Consider the following 21,984-nt stretch of genomic DNA (forward strand, 5'->3'; position numbering starts at 1 on the left):
CACATATAGTATATGTAGGCCTACATTTTAAACTGTGAAAATGAAATCCAAATGTCTGAATCAAACACAGTCCCCTTTCTGAAGGCCTCATAAGAAGGGGTTAGCTTAATCTGGCTTCATCTCTTCAAATCCTGATTAGGCTGAACGTTTCACTTGATGAAGGGAGGAGGGTTTGTCATTTGTGCTTGTTTATGTGTTTGTCCTGAGTTGTGTCGCTGAATGGGTTATGTTTAAGTAACCAGCATGTTTACTGTGGAAATGTTGCAAGCCAGATTCAAACACGCGTCACCTACATGAGCACCACAGCTCAATGTGTCAGTGCACTAAACACTAGTGGAACAACTCTGGTGTTAAGCATATAACTTTGATCAGAGAAGAAAATGTACCAATATACAGAAGGAAAAAAAAAATATTAAATATTTTTTACAACTTGAGGATATGTAAAGCAGTAAAACAGTTCCTTTTAAAAGTATATTTATTTTTTCACATCTCCAATGTAGTTTTATTGGAAGATAAAATGACAAAAGGCACAAATTCACAGTAAAAGAAAAAAAATGACATGACAAGGTGGGGGTTAAACATAAATTCATTCAAAAAAATGTATTTCTATAATCACTGGGTTTTTAATTTCGACAACATATTGTGAAATCTAACAACAACATATCTATGAGAAAGTCCTGTTTACCATGATCTGTTCACATAATGGTAACACACACTGTGGATGATCAGTTCATGTGGATAGTTCCCTTTTATAAGCCACTTGTCTGTCATTCAAACACCAGCTTGGACTGATCAAGGACAAGTTTCACTCGAGTCTCCTGAGAGAAGAATGGCATCCTCATCCAAAACCCCTTGGAAGGCTCTTTTCTCAAGTTCGTGGCTACGTTCACAGTGTAAGCTTTGAAATGAATTTAAAAGTGAGAGATTTATATGGCTCACAGCAAAAATACAACAACAATCGATGAATGAAAACATATTTAGACACCATCCTGCCAAAGAGGAGCGGCCAGGGAGGAGGGGCGGGGCCAGTGACAGTGATGGGCGGAGTTATCTGAAAGTTCCATTATAGACTGGTCAAATCAACAGTTCAAATTTAGTTTTTAATTCCCTAGGTCATCATAATCCCCACATTCCAGAAAATAGTAACTTCACCCAAAGATAACTCCCAACCATTACTAAACCACTAGATATAGTTACTCTGGTTAGGTTGATGGAAGGCTGTATGTGCTGATATCCTGGCAGGATAGTCGGGATTATATTTATATAGTTTTTATATGTTAATCTACATATATTTATATATTATATACAATTCAATACATACATCCATACATCACTTTGATTAGACTCAGGACCAACACAGTTCTGGTGTATTGGTGGTTGTATTATGACAGTAAGGATGTTTTAACACAGTCTACACCATAAAACCTGCATTCACTTATTAAGAACTCAATGGCATTTTTATGAATTTCAAAGAATTCGATTCAATTCTACAAGAAAAATTGAACTCTTGTCAAAGTGAATTTAGGTGTGCATCAATGGGTCCTGAGCATTGGCTGAAAGAAACACAAGGGTGTAAACCTCCATTCCAGTTACATGTCGGATATCCCTCGAGCAAAAAACAAGAAACACTGAGAACTTCAAATGCACATACATCCATACATCACGTTACTAAGAAAAGACTGATTTAAAAACCCACCCTTAACCCATTTCATCTTCCTTACCTGATTCCAGGTAAGAAGCGATTGGAAGTTAGTATATTTGTATTGAAGTCCTAATGACGCAACATTCTGAGAGGGGATGGATCATACACTACTAAAGTCACTATCTCACATCATGTATGTTGATTGGAAGGGTTTGTGGAAGGAGGTATTATTGCTAACATCTGGATAAATGTGTCTTTATCCTCAAGACAAGTAATAAAAGGGGAAGTACGATAATGAATCCTTCAACAAAACAGAAAGGAGGTGAGACATGACGTAAAATATCCTCCTTAAGCACCTTATCTGGTAGCGAACAAAATAGTCAGGAAAAAACTTTTTCTATATTAGTAATAAAGCTTTTATGAAAGATGTCGAGAATAAAGGTTTAGCGTTGCCTCTTCAAGTTCTTTTAAAGACAGTCAGCCACTGACTTAAGAAAAGGGCGGAGCCTGATCTTGTAAACCAATCAAAAACAGCCAAGGGAGGGCGAGCTACACCTACTATACACCTGTCTTTTTTTATAAAAAAAATAAACCAATACAATAACTTGACTAAAATAGCACACAGAATGAAATTGTGGAAGAGATGACAATGCAACATTACTATTGACTGATTAACAAACAACACTTTTAAACTTCAACTTATTTCAGAAATGTGATACTGTTCAATGAGTCATAATAAACTCTGTCTCGCATTAAATTATGAACAGTGCTTGCAGTCTGACATTTTAAGGTGATCAAGCAGCTGCCAGTCAAAATGAATCCAAAATTCATCGTACAAATAAATGAATGTTCCGGATGACACGACTGTGATTGTACAGTACTCCACTATAAAGAGACACACTTATATCCTGGATCAGCTGGTAAACAGATTTAAAAGTGGGTTAAAAAATAAATAATAGTAAAATAAAATAAAGCAACAAAAACAAATCACTACAGATTAAAACAAAGCAAAGAAAACCGGCTTGGTGTGAAAAATTATTCAGAGAACAATCACTTAAAAACCCTGTTTATACATCTGTCACAAGAATTCCACTGCCAATAGATATTCTGAAAATATATACACACAAATATCATCTGCTTTACATTAAACTCATCTTATAAATCAATTCTGCCGAGCTCCATATGTTAAGGTAATGATCTGACATCATAAATGACGAACTGTTGATCGTCCCTGTATTTGTTTAAGTAGGCAGACTTCAGAAACTGGGCATGAGGATAGAACCAGAATAAAAGCCTATTGATCTAGTCAATGTGCTCAACTGTCAGACTGAAAGGAGGATATGAAGGCTGCTCAGGACACAAGGGCTGGATGAAGGACTTCGATCACGATTAAAAAGACATGTTGCTTTGATTAGATTGAGGAGAGAGATGCTACTGGTCTCCAGAAGTTCACGTCTGATCTGAGAAAGACTCACAGGAAATGACATGGCAGAGAGCGAGAGAGAAAGAGAGAGAGAGAACAAGAACATTAATTTACTCTAAAGGTTAAACACCACAGTTATGTTCAGAAGAGATTACTAATATAATGATTGAATATGGTCCAGTACATACTCCCATCCAAAGGTTTGGAGTCAGTAAGATTTTTTAAAAAGAAATAAATACTTTCTGTCATCAAGGATGCATTAAATTGATCAAAAGTATTATTATTATTTCATTTTATTTATTTTTATTTTTTCTTATTATTATTTTTGTTTAATGCTACAACAAAATTAGTTTTCTATTAATCAAAGAATCCTGAAACAAAAACAACAACTATTAATAAGCACATGTTTTTCACATTGATAATTCTAAGAATTTTCTCGAGGAGCAGATCAGCATAGTAGAAAGATTTCTGAAGGATCATGTGACTATGAAGACTGGAGTAATGATGCTGAAAATTCAGCTTTGCCAACACAGGAATAAATTGCATTTTAAAATATTTATTCAAATAAAAAACTGGTCTTTAAAATTATTAATAGCATTTCATATTTCTGTTTTGACTGTATTTTTTTTAATTAAATAAATGCAAACTTGGTGAGCCTAACAAATATCTTTAAAAAATACAGAAAAAAAAACATCAAGTGACATTATCGGCTGTGGCGTACAGTTACCGACCTAAAAATACATGTTTATTTTACATTTTTATTACATTTTTTCTAGAGATTGTGGCTAAAAAATGTTTTGCCGTTACAAATGGCAATGAAAGGCCAAGTTAAGTGCAATGCACTGTGGGATTATTCTATGCATACAGAAAATCTGCATAGCCTAGCCATAAACTATATACTCCCAAAAAACTTAATGTGCGTATGCTATCCCAAACATAGCCTATATACTGAGTTCATAGACTAGGAAATATGAAATAATTTTGAAGTTCTCACTTGCTGTTTCAGATAATGACATTAGGGGGCGCTAAAGATCATGAATTACCTTTTTGAAAAGCAGCATCCAGGAACACAGAGCAGCCTCAGTCTTCAAGAGCCACCATGCCTTTCACTGGATCCTTCACTCTCATCTGGAAAACAGCAATGGAAAAGCATGCATGTGTACAGTACATAAAGTAAACAGCTCCTTGCAAAAGAAGAAGGGGTTAAAAATATGATTCAGGAAGGACTTATACAGATTTTTCTTATTTACAGATTACAGATCACTTGTGGAAGTCAAGGAGGAGACACTTGATTTCTGGGATAGTCCTGCAAAGTATGTGAAGCTGGGGATATCGCCAGTACATGATGTCACTCATTCCCCAAACGGCACCTGAGAGCGCTGAACTGTGACCAGCTCCGCTCTGCTGCCCCTTTTGTTCGCAGTGACCAGACCTCATTATGGGCTACATTCAATTATTCATCTGCGCTGTTACACATAATTGTCTTTGTACGGTGGGAAAATGTGTGGCAGGTCGAAGGCGACACTCAATGCACCAGAACATAAACAAAAACTGAATTGAGCTGTCAGTACTCTGTTAAATTCGACAACAAAATATCTCAGGGCAAATGGTTTGTTTGGCTAACTGGCTAAAATTCATCATTACCATATAAAGGCTAGTTCAAACTTAATAACTGAAAGTGGACAAAGACAGAGTAAATGTAAATCTACTAGAGGACGTCTCATCTGACCTCATCCAGTTCCCTCCTGGTCTCTTCCTCCATTCTGCGGATGTCGTCCATGTTCAGCTCGATCCATTTATCAATCCAACAGAACAGCTGCCGGTGGAAATTAGTGAACAAGCGCTTCTCTTGCTGTTAAAGGGAGACAGAGGTACAAAATTCATTTTGGAAGATGACTTTTATATAGTTTGAACTAGGGCTGGGATAAACGATTATTTTTTAAACGATTAATCTAGCGATTATTTTTTCCGATGCATCGATTAATCTAACGATTAATTTTTTCGGCCCGATTCGATTTCGATTATCTTCCCATTAATTGACTACTAACAATTTATACATGTTGATTTACATATCTGAATGAAAAAAACATGAATTCCTTAACATTGCAATATATGTTTATTGCTCTTAAAATTACAAAATAAAAGACTAACTAAGAATGCATTACTTTGCACTTGTATAGAGACAGCATTCAATAAAACCTTGAAGCCTTGAAAACACATAGCTTACTGAAACAAGCTTACTGAACACATAGGGCCTAGCATTCAATAAAAAAGTTCACCCAAAATACTTGTTTAGAGCAATTAAAAGAATACAGTAACCAATGTAAACTTGAGGGCTTTCAGCTAATACAGAGAGTGCTTTTCCAAAAAAAATAAATAAATAAAATTAACAGTGGGAGCCAGCAGCCTGTCATTGAGAAAAAAAAATCTCCGAATGCTCCACGTGAAACTTTGGCGTTCCGCCCTTTTTCTATTGTGTCTAATGATTTTGGTTAATATACACGAGGGAGAGAGAGAGAGAGAGAGAGAGAGAGAGAGAGAGAGAGCGCTCGTGTAGTTTGAAGACTGTGAGTGCGCGAGCGCGCGTGAAACTTTGGTGTTTCGCCCTTTTTCTATCGTGTTTAATGATTTTGATTAATATGCACAAGGGAGAGAGAGAGAGCAAGAAGCGCTCGTGTTGTTTGAAGACTGTGAGTGCGCGAGCAGCCGGGGCTCTCTCTCGTACGCGCTCTGTCACTGTCACTCACCGATCAAATAAGGCTTTGACAGCCGCCAAAAAAAAAAGATCAATGCAGAAAAACCCCTGGATTGGTTATATAACGTTGGACAGAATGTTGATCCAGCCATCGCGTATATTCAGCGCACATAAGGTAAACGTTTTGCAAACGTTTTTAGAGAAAACAGGTCGACGAATCGATGCACATATTTTGCGTCGACGTATTTTTTTCGTCGACGTCATTGATGACCTTGACGCGTTGTCCCAGCCCTAGTTTGAAATTATATCCACAAGATGCCATTACATGACATTATAAGTCAACATAAAATGGTAATCAGAACTCATGAAATACAGTTAGCAAATGACAAATTTAGTTTTTGATGATAAAAAATGAAAATAATTTGAGTTGGATAAGGCAAAAATTGCAGCCTTTATGAGGGCCAAAAATGTAAGTCCTCTCAGTAAACTTTTTTTAAGGAATAATATCCACAGATGAATCATAGACAATCAGACCAGGAACGTGCACTAAATACCGTAAAATCTGATTTTTGATTTTAACTTTAACAAACTCTTTAATCAATCCCACTGACCTTTTGAATAAAGTTTTCCACTTTGTTTTGCAGGCCCCACCACTTGAACTTGACAGTAACCAGTTTGTAGGCACACATGTGTGGGCAGTCTGTCTTTTTAGGTAGCTCTTTCTACACAGACCCAAAATCTATTAAGCATTTGCATATTATTTCTCATAAATAAGCTTCCCACTTATACATCAAGCATGCACTTACTACATCTACACAAATTGTATGTATTCAAACACACAGCCATTAGAAGAAGTGCTTTAAAATATATCACCCTCCAATCCGGACCGAGCGGCCCTCTTCCAGTCTTTGCAGACTTAAACTTAGTGGGGTCTTCCTCTGGTTTATAGTCCTATAGACAGACAGCACTGATCAGATTAGAAAGTAACAGGTAGCAATTTTATCTAAGTGAAGCCCACCTTTGGCTCCACCTGACTCCGGTCTGCGATGTCTATGTACATCACCTCCACCTTCTTCCAGGTGTCTGGGTCTAGTCCGTGAACCTGTACACATGAACACAACAATCATGCTTGAGAACTCGACTGTCAGGTTAGACAAATTTGTGGCGCTCATACACACAAACTATACTCGCATTTTCCTGCTGTCCCATGTCGGGTTTGTGCCACGTCTCAATCTTGACGAGGAAGTTTTCTTTCATATACTCATTCTAAAAACACAGATACTCAATGAACAAACTGATAAACCATAAACTCTTCAGTGACATACTGACGGCTGTCCTCTCTCCTTTCACTCCAGCTAAAGTTACTGTCTCCTCTTTCACACAAACAGTGAGTGTTTGTATGTGCTTTTTCTGTACATCTACATGTTCAACATTTTTGTTCATTCAAATGACAAGTATAACTAGAAAAATACACATTTGTGTACTTGTAAAGAGTGTATACTTACAGTAATTACTGACAGGTGATGCAGGACAGACAATAGTGGTGGGGGAAGGATAATAAAATATGAATTAGATCATTTCTGTTTATGAAAACATCACATCTCATTTAAGACTTAACCTCATTTTAGCCCATGTGAACTTAGTCTGGAAGTAAAGATACTGAAATAATAGTTAAAATTAAGATTAGTTCTATTCAGACTGTGAATCATTACTCATAAATTCTCATCAAACAACGATAAGCTTTGTGGGTTTCATAGTACGGAGCCCCGCACATGACATGCAAGAAAAAATAAATAAATTGTGCGCACGATTTACTAATTCGTTCCCTTAATGTACTAAAACGTTTACACACGATTACTATTGCGTTCCCTCGATTTGCTAAATTGTGCACACGATTTAGCAAATCGAGTGAATGAATTGGGAAATCGTGGGCACAATTTATAAGTCGAGTGAACGAAATAGTAAATCGAGAGAACGCAATAGTAATCGTGTGCACGTTTTAGTACAGTGAGGGAACGAATTAGTAAATCGTGCGCATGATTTAGCCTAATATTTTTTCCTGCATGTCATGTGCGGGGCTCCGTATCATAGTAAAAAATGGTGCGAAACAATAAATCAGCTCAGTAATGAATTCTGTTCACTTGAGGCAACTCTGTTAAGATGATGTTTTACTCCAATGCTGTTTTATGAGGAAAATGTCAGTTTAGTAATTTCTATGATTTGTGATTCTATATTTGAAAGCAGTCTTGAATAGGCAATTCTGACTACTTAAAATCATGAAATGAAATTAAATCTATTATCTATCTATTTTTTTAGATGCATGTTATTTATCTTATTGTGAACGATTCATCTAGGCATGCTGTAGTATTATAATTATTATTAAATTTGACATTGTAGTTTTTTATAAAATCTCGATTCAATCTCGATTCCAGTAATTTAAACCCCGGTCCCTCCACAACTGACCCCACAACCTGAAATCCAATTACCAACTGATGGATTATTTTATCTTTCAATAATCTGTTACACTCAGATGAATATCACAATAAAGAAAAAAGATCTATCACTACTTCCATTTTATTGCAACTTTAAAAGGGACATCGGATGCCCATAGGAACTGTAGAAGCTAGAGCTCTTGGCTCTCAACTGAATATCTGTAGACATCCCTGTCTTGGACAAATAGTGGAAAACACTTTTCTTTCTTCAAGCATCTTGCTGACAGATGGCCTATAATCTCAGACAAATCATTTTTTTATTCAATATTTATATTATTAAATAATTAGAAAATTCAGTACAGCTCAATACTTGCCATGTCAGCTTTTTCCATTTATTCAAAAACCAAACTGTAGACTTCAGTTTGTTTTAAGCACTGCAGTGAGATTTAGAAAAATCTTGATAACATTCTTCAGCGAATGGGGAGTCTGTCGTCTATGCGGCTGTGAAAATGATGTGAAGGGAATGTGTCAGTATAATCTCAGTTTCCTGTGCTGTAACTCCACTCCTGCTCAGCTCAAACAGTGAATTATTCAGTGCCCGCAAACACAGGGACAAGAGAAGGAGACAGGGAGAAATAGATAGGAAGACATAATAATAAGAAAGCAAGAGAAACAAAGAGCACATGAAAAGAAATCTAGCTTCTAAGCATGTGTGTGTGTGTGTGTGTGTGTGTGTGTTACCTGTGCGGCAGTATGGGTAGGCGTTCCAAGCTTTCTCGTGAATGTTCAGTGCTGATGCTGGCGCAAGCATTCGTACAAATGACGGGACTTTACTGAAAAAGAAAAAAATTCAATTAGAAGTAGACTATATACAAAATAAACATAAATATGTCTTTTTAATATAATTCTTTCTTCAAAACTTTGCTCTGTTTGTTTGAGCAATTTAACCAGGTCAACATAGCAATAGTGGCTCAACCAATGGTGTAAGTTTGGGGCGGGGCTATCTGTTTGTCTGACCAATAACAGACGAGGGAGGTGTTTTGTAAATCTGTCTGAAAACAATTATTATTTTTGCATTTCTTTTTACTTAAATTACACACGTAAATTTTACCTTAAAGGGTTAGTTAACAGAAAATGAAGCAAAAAATAAAGTCAAGCACCCAAATGTCAAAACAGTATCATAAAAGTACATAAAATAGTCCATAACATTCATATTCTAGGTGTTCTAAAGAAATTTGATAGTTTTATGTGAGGAACTAACAAAAGACCATTTTTTTGTGGAAGCTCAAATGCCATACTGGTTTGGGACATCTTGAGGATGTGTAAATTATGCACCTATTTTTTAGTGCACTATAACATAAATCTAGCATATTTTATTTTATTTTACACTCTTGTGTCTGTGGGTTTGTGTAAGTGTGAGCACCTCTGCAGGTGGTAGATTTTGTGTGTGTACTGTCCCTTCTCTCCATCCTTCTCATAGGGTTCGTTCTTCAACACCTCCACACCCTCTCCTCCACCCGTCTCGTTCTTACTGGCCTCCGCTACTGAGTACAGCTGTCCAACCTGATACTGTGGGACACACAAAAATGCATTCATCAATCTCAAACTTCATAAGCATGTCTGTCTTCAAATATGAGGTATATTTGAACACTACAGTCTATTAATCCTGGGTCCTGGTTCCTGTGTGTGTGTGTGTGTGTTTGTGTTTCCCTCTCCTTCTGCTGAACTATGCAAAAACACTACAAAAAAGACGAGTTCATCTATTCAGCATGGCTAGTGTAGTCTGGTAAGATCCTAAAGTAATAACCAAGTAAGTGGTTTGAATCTGACAAGTCTTTCACCGAACCACGGTTACTGAATCAACATCTGACTCACTTACTAAATGGCAAGTTATCAATTTTACTGATGTCTGTATGGAAATGAAGCATGTTTTCTGTTAGTATCGTACCATTAGCAGTATGACTGATTTTCTGATATCACAATGTGTTGTCAAAATTCAGATTATAATCTACTAATGATTTTCAAGTGCAACTGAACTGGACATTTAGACTAGATTTTTTTATATAGCCATACAATAATCTTGCTGCTTTATTACAAAAATAATTAAATCAGTAAAAAAGCATTTACAAAATACACTTGGCACATGCACCCTAAACTTGAATTGGCATGACGATATAAAATGAGTAAAGTTGAAGATATTGTTTAGCAAAATTAGAAATAAAAATATTAAAAATAAAGGTTCCAAAAGTGTGTTTTGTCAGCAATGCAACAGAAGGACGATTTTCCCAAAGAACAATTCAGCGAACAGTTCTTAAACCATTTTTTTTCTCTAAAACATTTGAATAATATAAAGACGCTTTTCCACTATAAAGAACGTTTTTGTCCAATTGAACGATTCCATAGATGTTGAAGGTTCTTCCTGGAACCATAAATGCCAGTAAAGAACCTTAATTTTAAAGATTGTAGATTGTGTGTGTAGAATGAGAGATTTAGTGTCCTGACACGCATACACTGTCAGCAGCCTTCACTCAGAGTCAAGCTGAGCCGGCAGCAAAGACTTGAGCTAAAACACCTCCTGAATCTTACCTAGAAACAGCCCAGCTGTTCAAATGTGGGCTTTCATCCCTATACACACTGTCCATCACACATAAGCATGTGTGTGTGAGAGAGAGAAAGAGAGAACAGAAGAAAGAAAATGATGACACAAAGCCTATTTATACCAGTTGGCATCAAAAAATGACAGATAGAGGAGAAAAGGGGAGAAAAAGAAAGAGGGAGGAGAGCAAGGTGACACACTCCAATCCATAAATAGATTTGGATTTTATGATTTCTGTGTAGTATGTGGAACTATGTGTGTGGTTCTATATGGTCATGCAGTGTCGTCATTCCTCTACCAATCAGAGATTTCCTCTGTCCTCTTAGCCAATCAGACGCCAGTAGCAGATTGCGTCACTTTGCAGCACCGAAAATCCAACCTACATCACACATTATCGTCCCACTCGCTCTGCAAACCACACACACACAGACACACATCATTGGACAGGGTTTCGTCTGCAGCGGATGTGCTATTTTTTTGTATTGGTGTGCCATACATCTTTTTTTAAAGTGACAGAGCTAAAAACTGTAATATTTTTGAATGAGCAGCATTTCATTATGTGTAGACTACATGAGAGTGTGGTTAAGCCCTGGTTATAGTTCACTGATGGTGATGGACAGGTTAAAAGATGTGAGCTCAGACTAACTGACAGGCTAACAGAGGGAAAGGATATCTCATGCGCCAGCCAGTCTACAATGACAGACAGCTTATGGTGTTTGTGTGCGGTATGATTATAAACAGGAGGAGGAGGAAGGGTAGAAATGAGGGAGTGTCATAAGGGGGCATAAACTGCCCAGCTGCCCTTAAGCAAGTAAGCTTTCTTAATCCATCATTCCCTGCTGAATGAAAGGACTCCAGGAATAGAATTTTACCCTCTTGCTTTAAACAACATCCACCAAATAAAATGTATCTGCATGGGCTTTAATTCATGTGAGCTTTTCTGACAAGAGCTGTTCTCTGCTCTCAGTGCTCAAAAGAAATTAGATTGTCATTATTTATTCACATCTGCAAACTTGCAGACTAATGATCAGTGGTGATTCTGGGAATTTTATGAAAATGGGAGGCACAAAGGGCCAAAACTTGCAGCTCAACGTTCATTTATTTGTGCAGTCTTAATGAATGCAATGCAATGCAAAAGCTGATTATTTAACCTTTTAAACTCCCACTGTGTGCAAGGAGGAGACGCTGACTTGACACGAAGGGCTTACATTAAAATGTCTTGTCCTAGACATATTTTATGTGACTGAACTGATTGGACTATTATCCAAATGGATCTTGGCAGACAGTACTAGTTTTCAGAATATGCAGAGGTATATAAAAATGAGTGCCTCTTAAGGTGGAAGCAGCCCTTTAATTTGTATAATCTGGCCCAAATCCATCAAGGCATTTTAAATTCTGTTCATAATTCACAGTAAAACTTTCTCCAGTGGAAAAGTTGTCCTCCCTGTTGTCCTCTCACATCAAAATTCACAGACATATTTGCTTAGACCTGTTTTGGACTGTTTTGGCTTGTGAATAGTGCTTGATATGTGCATATTTCTCTACTGATTCAGATTAGAAAGCAATATTATGGATAGACTCAATGAGGACTCAAATTTTAGACAGAAGCAATCGTGTGAATTTAAAAACGTCTTAAAGTGCTCCTGTTATATGGAGCCAGATCAGCCTCAAAAATTATACATATACAAAACAAAATTCATAAATGCTCAGCACAATGAATTCATGAATACACAAGTAAAATCATAAATATTTCCCCAAATGCTCACACAAATGCATCTAACCTAAATAAATTTTAAATGTTTACGCTAATATTTAAATATATTAAGTTATTTAAAATTTACATTACACATTTATGAATGATGTTACATGTATTTATCTATTGTTGAATCTGCATTTGCAAATCGTCAAACATGCATGGTCTACTTAGAATTTGTGTGCTGTATTTTTGAGACCTTCCTGACAGATAAATAGCAAACCTGTCTGTGGCGGGGGAGGCGTGGTTTAGCGAAGTCTGCAATGAGATCCAGCTGTTACTTGTTTCTCACCTGAACCACTTACCGCCGCTCGTCTCTTCACTCGCTCTCCCGTTGCAGACTTCGCTAAACCACGCCTCCCCCGCCACACTGCCATGGTGCGAATGCAACTGGTTTTTAAAGGGAATGGGAGATGACACCTATTACTCATTAAGAGAATAGGCATTACCCTTTTAGACCAAGCACTCGGCATATAATAGGGTCCTAAATCTTAGAATTGCTTCCAACAAATCATTTGAGAATTGTTGGAAAATTAGGTGATATTAAATGCATATTTTGAGAAAACGAAAAAGTTTTTTTGACATTGCATGCATGTAAACCTACTGTAGGATTACTCCCAAAACAATATAAGGGACCTTAAAAAGGGAATAATAGGGTCACTTTAAAGGTTTAGTTCACTTACAGAATCAAACTTTTGTGATAATTTACTCATTTCATCCATAAAGAATTTATTGAAAGTTGAAAAGAAATTAAGGTTTTTGAGAAAAACATTACAGGATTTTCCCAATATAGTGAACGTCAATGGGAAGCAACGGGTTGAAGGTCTAAACTGCAGTTTCAATGCAGCTTCAAAGAGCTCTATGATCCCAGCCCAGGAACAAGTGATCCTTATCTAGTGAAACTGTAATTTTCTAAAAAAAAAAAAAAAAAAAACGAACAAACAAAAAATACATTCTTTTTTTTTAACCACAAATGATTTTCTTGCACTAGCTCTGCGATGTGTGTCCACGACTTTACGCAATTGCGTAATCACTTTGGAAAGGTCACGCGCAGTTAGTTTATCTGTGTACTCCAGTTCAAAAAGGTAGGGTAGGGTGGGAAAAAAATCAAAATCATCTGACATCAGTTTTACCTTTTTTTTTCTTTTTTGTGAAGGGCATTTGACTTTCTTTGCACCTTTGCTTGTAAATGCTGGGTCAGTGCTTCCACCTACATCATGCGTGACCTTTCCCATTTTTTTTTTAGAAAATGACAGATCAGTTCACTAGATAAGACACTTATTCCTTGGCTGAGATCGTGTAGAACTCTTTGAAGCTGCTTGAAACTGCATTTTAGGACCCCTTTGCTCCCATTGAATTTCATTATATGGAGAAAAATCCTGGAATGTTTTCCTCAAAACCCTGAATTTCTTTTCGACTGAAGAAGGAAAGACATGATCATCTTAAATGACATGGGGGTGAGTAAATTATCAGTGAGTTTTTATTCTGGAAGTGAGCTAATCCTTTAATAATGAATTTGTTTCTTAAAAACAAGCAGCTTTTCACTTCAGAAGACATTATTCAGTGGACTGGACTGTGGATTACTTGAGGATTATTATGTTGTTTTTATCAGTTGGTTGGACTTGGGAACACCCATTCACTGCAGGGGATCCATTAGTGAGCAAGTGATCCTAAAAAGTAAATTTCTCCAAATCTCTGCTAAATCTGTTTCATTTTTGGGTGAACTATTCCTTTAAAGTTGCAGTGTGTAATATTTGCAAAACTTGCCCAAACAGCAATTTCCAACCATCAGTCATTGTTCAGGCAAAAAGAATGCTTGGCCAATTGAGCATATTCTGATTCTGATTTGTGGTCAAAAATTACACACTGCACCTTTAATGCTCAAAATTAACTGATAATCTTGGCAGTTGGCAGTCTTGGCAGTTGGCAATTTTATTTCTTTGCAGATCACATATGTGTTTGAGCCTAGATGACGAGAAAAGCTGAGAGAAAGAGAAGCTGAAGGAGGAGGTTTCAGGTAACTCTTTAGATATTCACAACCAGATCACTGAACAGAATGACATGCTAGAGGATTAGAGGATCATGGGAAATGAGGAGTCTGGGAGACACAGGGAATGCTGTCTGAATGGGGCAGAGAAAAGAATGAGAGACAGAGAGGAAGCAAAAATGTGGCATAAAAAATTGCTGACACGGCCAAAAGCACAACTATTAATTGGCACAAACTGAGAGAAATTATGCATTAGTGTTTCTCCATGGGCTGTACGGGATCAAACAGCATGAGAGGAGAAAGAATCATCCTCTTGCTGAGATAACTGACTCATAAGAGACTGAATGACAGAGTGGTGTGCAGATCTGTGGCTAAGTGCACATGGAGAGCATCACAAAACTACATCTTGACTCCTCTGCTGTCAAAACCAGCTAAGACTGAGTCATCCGAACTCAACACATGCAAATCAGTGTTTGACGCTGCATACACACATACCAAAACAAAGTTTGGGTTCAGTGTCATTACCAGCGTTCATGGTGTACACAGACATACACTCACAAACAAACACACTCAATTTGCACTTACCTCCTCCACAGAAATCGGTAGGATCACTCGACTGCAAGAGAGCAAGAAAAACAAATTATTTAAAATCTACCAGTAATAAGCATGTTTGCTCTATCATTATAGCTATTACCATCATGTCTCATTTCTTTAAACTGCAGAAATGAATAGGATTTTTATTTGGGCACTATTCTGACAATTTCTTAAATTATTAACACAACATACATAGTGGAAAGTTTGGAATAAATACCTTTTTTATTGTTATTATTTAATGGCTGCATTTATCATCAAAAACAGTCAAATTAAAAAACAGCGATAATGAGAAATATTATAAAGATTTAAAATGTTTTCAGTTTTAATATATTTTAGAAATATTAAATGTAATTTATTCATTTATTTATTTATTTTTATTATTAGTAGTGTTATCAATGTTAGAAACTGTGCTTTTTATAATTTTTTGTGAAAAGTTACACTTTTTTCAGGATTCTTTGATGAATAGAAACATCAAAAGGACAGCATTTATTTGAAGTTGAAATTTTGTAACATTATAAATGTTTGATCAATTTAATGTGTCCTTGCTGAATAAAATTATTAATTTATAAAAAATTAAAAAAATCTTACTGATCCCAAACTTTTTAACAGTATAGTGCATAAAAAGTTTTTTTTCTTTTTTAAGTTAAAAACAAATAAAAATATATAAATACTGTATTGTTACACCAAAATAAGTACCATAAAATATATATAAAATATATATATAGCTTAAATATAAAAATATGAAAAAAAGTTCTCAGTGCACAGTATTGTTTGGGAATCTGGTCATTCCACTGTCTTTTTCAGCTCATCTTTATATTCCTAATAAACTTAACAGCACTTGGAAAAAAAAAATAGAGAAACTATAACACAATTGCTGCATCAGAACCTCCTTGGCTATATCTCTTCAACACATGTTATATTTAGCAGCTAAAGTATCAAGAATACAAAATGAACCTGTTCATATTAGCAAACCTATAAAAGCTATTCCCTGTCAAGCACATCACTGCTATACTGTATGTGTACTGTTTCTGGATGGTAGTTGGCAGTATACCAAACTCTGTGCAGCACCCATATATAATCAATACTTCTCAGGAGTAATACAACACCACTACCACACTCCAATCCAGCACAGCTCTCTCATTATCTGCCTTTTGACACACACACACACCTCAGGACTGTCTACATCTGACTTATGAGGGCTTCTGTGACAGGACACATGAGCTTGTCAGGAGGTCAAGGACCAGGTTCACCTTTAATAAATGACAAGATCATTGGGAAAGAAGTCCAAGCTTTGATGAGAATAACAGGTTAGGATAATTCTGATATTTTTACTGGAAAACAAATCAAAAATACAAATTATGAACATGATTTTGCAGTATAGTCATTTTGCGCTTGAGGGAATTTCTATCCTTCCCATATATTAGGTGCTTCATAAACAGGGAAGTCTCGCTATTTATCAAATGCCATGGTCACACAGGTGTGTTTTACTGTTTGCTGTTATCATCATCTGTTAATAGCAGGAGTCACCTTGCCCTCCTGAGTGCTGCCTGTGTCCTGGACAGGGACTAGCGTTCACCGTGCTGGATTTGGTGTCTCATGTACTCTGCCTCCATGACACCCAGGCAACTTTCTGCATTATAAATGCCTTTGCCCGCATGGCTGCATTTCGCTGTATAAGAAAGGCTTTACTTATTGTTTCAGTTACAACACAATCAAGTATACAAATAGATCCTGAAATTCAAGATTCACCTGAAAGTTCAGCTTTCCTTTTTTACTAAATTTGTGAAACATAATGCATTCAGACAAAGATTAAGACATAATAATATGACATTTCATAATTTATTTCTGAAGTTTTTTAATCCATAGATTTGATGATGTTACCCCTGTCCTAAAGCTAGTTTTTCAGTCTTAAACTATAAAAAATACATGATGAAAATATAAATCATTACATAATTAAGACGTGATCATCTAAATTTAAATAATCATAAACCATTTTTATTTTCCTTTTTTTATTTTTTCTCTGAAAATGATTTTGTAACAAAAAGAAGACAAATGGCAGAATTCACATGAATTTTTATACACTGTTGGATGCTGTTAGTGAGACAAACTAAATAAACTAGTTATGCGATTATTTTCTAAAATTTCACAGGCCAGAAGTGTTGAAAAACTCCCATATAGATTGTAAAATTGGCATGACACGTGTGACTAAAACGGTTTTATGACATATAAGTTAAGTAGGAGAGCCAGCAAATATTGTGTCTGAATCCTGGAGGTGAACTACAGCAGTGAGAAAGAGACACACAGAACAAGAGCTCACTGCTTTAGCTCACATAGCCTACTACAAATAGTAGACTACATATGTGTAATAAAAGCAAAAAAATCCTTATATGTACAATTTAATGCATAACATGTCCATAAACTTTATTATTATTATTATTATTTATATTTGGATTGGATTTTAATCTGTATGAAATCATCTGATCAAAACTAAAACTCAAACCACATTTCAATTCCTGTTAAAATCCTGTCTAATTCTTCACCCAAGGGCATTTTTAATGTTGAAAGTTATTTTTGTGCATTAGTGAAAGTGCCATGGACAGCAAACCCCGAGGGACCTGAGGTGTACAAGCATCCACTTTAGATCCAAGAGAACCAGATCCTCTAAAAAACATGCCATTTCTTGTTATTTGTTCATGACGTGGCTGAAAGTGACGTCAGAGAGATGCCGGCAATGAGGAGTGTATGATACATGATAATAAGTTTGCATCGCGTCCTTGTTACATGCATCTAGTGATGAGATTTGTTTGTGGCTGAGTAATACAGAAGATGTGCGTGTGCGCAAAATAACCCCTCCACTGTGGAATTAAAGAGAAAAGAGGTATTTCTGAAAGGGTTAGTTCACCCCACAATTACAAGTCTGTCATTAATTACTCACCCTAATGTCATTCTAGACCCGTAATACCTTTTTTTATCTTTAGAACACATATTAAGATATTTCTGATGAAATCCGAGAGCTTTCTGACCCTGCATAGACAGCAGAGGTGTCATGTCTATTCAAAGTGCTAAAGGAAATAAAAAAAAAATAGGCAAATAATATTTTTTTATCTTTGATACAATCACACCAGTGTGATTAGATCATTCAGTGCGGCACAAACATCAGCTGATAAATTCAATTATGGGTTCACTGTGCTGCATTATAACCAATCAAACACGATTCTGTTGAGCTTATGAATGCAACGGCCAATCGGAGACGTTTAGATAGTTCATTGCTGAAACGCAGTGTTTTGTTCACTTGCTCGCGGACTGAATTATAGATTTACATTTACATTTAAATACAAAGTAAATCATATTAAAAACATTTTATGACATGAAAGCAGTATCTGGTACTTCTATCTACTTTGGCCATCACCATTTATTGATCAAATTACAATCTATAAAGGTGCAAAACATATTCACTTACACATATTTGAGAATCGTTTGGAAAATATTTTGAATAAAAATGTAAAAAATAAAAATAAGACATCCTATAAACAACTTATATCAGTTATACAGTGTTATCATGGCTGCTGTGTGTCACATGACAAGCATGAAATGAGTGCATGACGCCCATGATAGACAGCAATGCAACTACCATATTCAAGACCCAGAAAGGTAGTAAGGACATTGTTAAAATAGTGTCTATGCAGGGTCAGAAAGCTCTCGGATTTCATCAAAAAAAAATCTTAATTTGTGTTCTGGTGAAAAAACAGTAACATCCTCGTCCTTTTTATGAGCCATCTTTTGAAGCTTTCTCGCTTCTCAAGATGGCCACCTTCAATCACATAAGCACAGCTCTGTACTTGTGCTCTAGTCTCTGGTCAAACGCACTAAAACCATTAGCCTAATGTAATCTATTAACGACGCACATCATAACGTTTTATTTTTATATATTATGATAAAATATTTAATCAAGACTGAATTTGTATTTAACCAGACCACGTTTAAAACGTTCAAACAATGGACAAATTAATTATACAGTGAACAAAGAACATTTACATTATCAAATATCACTGAACTCAGTCTAGTGTGAGTGTAAGCACTCTAAAAAAAGCTATAAGCTATAATCAGTGTATGATGAATTAATCTCTTACTTCGCATGTACATCTGCACTTTGTACTAACCAAAACGTTTGCGTATCACTGATGTTCAAATTGAGTAAAATCCCCTAAATAGAAATATTAAAGAAAAAATATCCTTGCACTAAAATCACAAAAGCACAAATATATATTGGTTTGCATATGACGCTGTCTTCTTTGTATTTTAATCCAAAAGAATTTAGGCTGATTAATATTAGGATTTTGTAAAAAAAATCACCACCATGGCCCCGCCCTGCAACATCAAGCCCCGCCCCCAGAACCCCAGAGATAAAATATGTTCCCGCGCTATGAACGAAGGTCTTATAGGTTTGGAAGAACATGAGGGTGAGTAATTAATGACAGAATTTAAATTTTTGGGTGAACTAACCCTTTAAGTACAAATGTAGCCTGTGTCCCCGCTGTGAGAAAAAAACAGATGGATTTCTCGTTAACGGGTATGATGCTAGTGTCCCAGCCTAAACAGATGAAAGTGCCCTAAGTTTACACAGTAACCAAAGAAGTTTACTTCATAGTGCGCAAAGTCGCAAGCGCAAGCGAACAAACTTTGCGTAGGAAGTAACCATGGCAACAGCTGCTGTCTGTATCTTGTGCTAAATCAACAAAACAAAATTATGGTAATATTTTTCATTTTATTAGACTGGGATTACAACTTTAAATGTATCGCTAGTTTTTGTTGAAAAAGCCTCTGCTATAATTTGACAATAGACGCATCAAAAGACGATTTGAGTTGCTAACTCCCTGAAAATTACTTACAGAAATAATTTTTAAGTAACTTAATTAAAAAAATGTGTACACTACCTAAAAGAAAACCCATCTAAATCCAATAAACACACTTTTTACTAAGGACGTCAGAAAATATTACTATCATCTGCACTGTCTGGAGATGAATAAAGCCTCATATGGTTTCAGTAACCTTTCTGCCGGTGCCTTTTGTGTTTGTGTGCAAAGAAAGGTTATTAATATTTCAAAGGTGACTGGCGGGGGGAGGTTTGGAGTTTATTATTAAGTTAGCTATAGTTCGTCGCGCGGTTCAATGAAACATGCGCAAGATGAACGCATCCACGTTGTTCTGAAAAGCGCGGACGGTTTAACGAAAATGTGAATATAGCCAAACTCGTGGCCACATGGTGAGGAATGAACGGGATGTTTCTGAGAGTATTAGTACAAAATAGGCTACACAGTTTCCATTTAATATCGGAACGCGGTGTCTCCGTTTCACCTTCTCGAGCGTATCAATAACACAATGAAGAGACAATTAAACTCGGTTGATTGGATATCTGTGCCAAAATATATATTTAAAGCATCTATTTTTTTATATATATATATAATTGCACCAGTTAAAATGTCACAAGCACGTTTTAAACACATAACGTGTACTGTAGGCCACGGAAAATTGATGAATATGCATCAAAGCCATTTATATATTAAATGTATCAAAAATATTCATAAAACCAAGGGCTTTAGATGTGGACTGTCGGAAAGTCAAGTTTCCAATGTCGCCATGGCCTCTGGTACCTGCGCTGCATGGACGGACAGAGGATGCTCCCACATCATAGTCAGATCCAAAAATAACGCTGCACTTACAATTCTTTAATCAGCATTTTCTCCGGTGCTCTCTGCCTTCCAAAGATAACGAGGTTTAGCACCTGGATGAATCCAAATAGGAGTCGAGTCTTGCGTTAGTCCCGGTGTCTCGGTCTACCCCACCTCACCCGCTTCTATGTCATTCTAGGGACCGTTTTTCTATTTCCCACAGATTCACTTCCTGATCGGGGCCGAGGGGGGCGTTAACGACCAACCCTGATGCTGTGACAGAGGCGTGATGACGTCATGGGGTGATGATATGGAGGGGGGGGGGGGGTGATCGTTATCAGCCATAATGCATCATAAAAAAAAATAAAAGAAATAAAAACCCCGGGCCGACCGTCGATGGAAGCTCTGAGGTGGTCGCTTTTGTGATGTAACAGCTGGTGGTCGCATAGCTCTCTATCAGTCAAATTACAATCTGTCACAAATTATGTAACGATAAACTGGTGCAGTCTATTTATATCACATCTGGAGACTGATCCCACCATCCGATTATTTTCATGTAGTTAAAGTATGATCTGCCCTTCAAAGCGTTTCTCAAAACATTGAATAAATAAATACAGTGTCTCCCATTCACACTGTTTGTTTATTTATTTCAAACCCAGATGTATTTGTGCAGTAGACTTGTAAGATCTGATTTCTAACTTTAATGAAGAGTCAGCTTCTTTTTTTCTTGATGCCACTCAAGGATCGAGAATTATGATGACCCCTGAGAGGAGTAACACTTATAGGACTATATTTTAATTGATAAAAAAAAACTCATTTATACAACTTGAGAAAAAATAAGTGTGACATTACAAAGAATATATACATATAAAAAAATATCTTTTAAATAATTTAAATAATTAAATAACTTGTTCATGTTTGTACTAAACACAAAATAAAATATTATGTAATTTTTCCCCACAAGACTATGAAGATGTATTTTTTTCGCTGTACTGTTAGGTCTGACAATTAATCACAATTAAGTGCATGATTTCTGTTATTAACAGGCAGAACAAAACTTCTGTTTTGTTTTTGTTACACAATAAGAAACATAATGTGAAATTAGAATTCAAATATTCAGATTAAATTATATTTTAAATAAATAAATAATTTACTTTCATTGCTCATTGTAGCAAAGCCTGAATAAAATATTA

General features: G+C 36.1%; 1 protein-coding gene across 1 annotated transcript; it reads right to left on the reverse strand.

Annotated features, from left to right (window-relative positions):
* Positions 1 to 457: 457 nt before the first annotated feature.
* LOC132132954 (phosphatidylinositol transfer protein alpha isoform-like) lies at positions 458 to 21,042 on the reverse strand. Its single transcript, XM_059545576.1, has 12 exons — positions 20,843 to 21,042; positions 15,114 to 15,144; positions 9,616 to 9,761; positions 8,934 to 9,025; positions 7,266 to 7,273; positions 6,952 to 7,026; positions 6,779 to 6,862; positions 6,634 to 6,711; positions 6,372 to 6,482; positions 4,795 to 4,917; positions 4,109 to 4,193; positions 458 to 3,102 (listed from the first exon to the last, which is right to left on the reverse strand). The coding sequence occupies exons 1-11, from the start codon at positions 20,857 to 20,859 to the stop codon at positions 4,146 to 4,148; spliced, it is 813 nt and encodes a 270-aa protein (XP_059401559.1). The 5' UTR covers positions 20,860 to 21,042; the 3' UTR covers positions 458 to 3,102; positions 4,109 to 4,145.
* Between the last annotated feature and the right edge of the window lie 942 nt (positions 21,043 to 21,984).

Source organism: Carassius carassius, chromosome 49 (genome assembly GCF_963082965.1).
Source record: "Carassius carassius chromosome 49, fCarCar2.1, whole genome shotgun sequence".
NCBI lineage: Eukaryota > Metazoa > Chordata > Actinopteri > Cypriniformes > Cyprinidae > Carassius > Carassius carassius.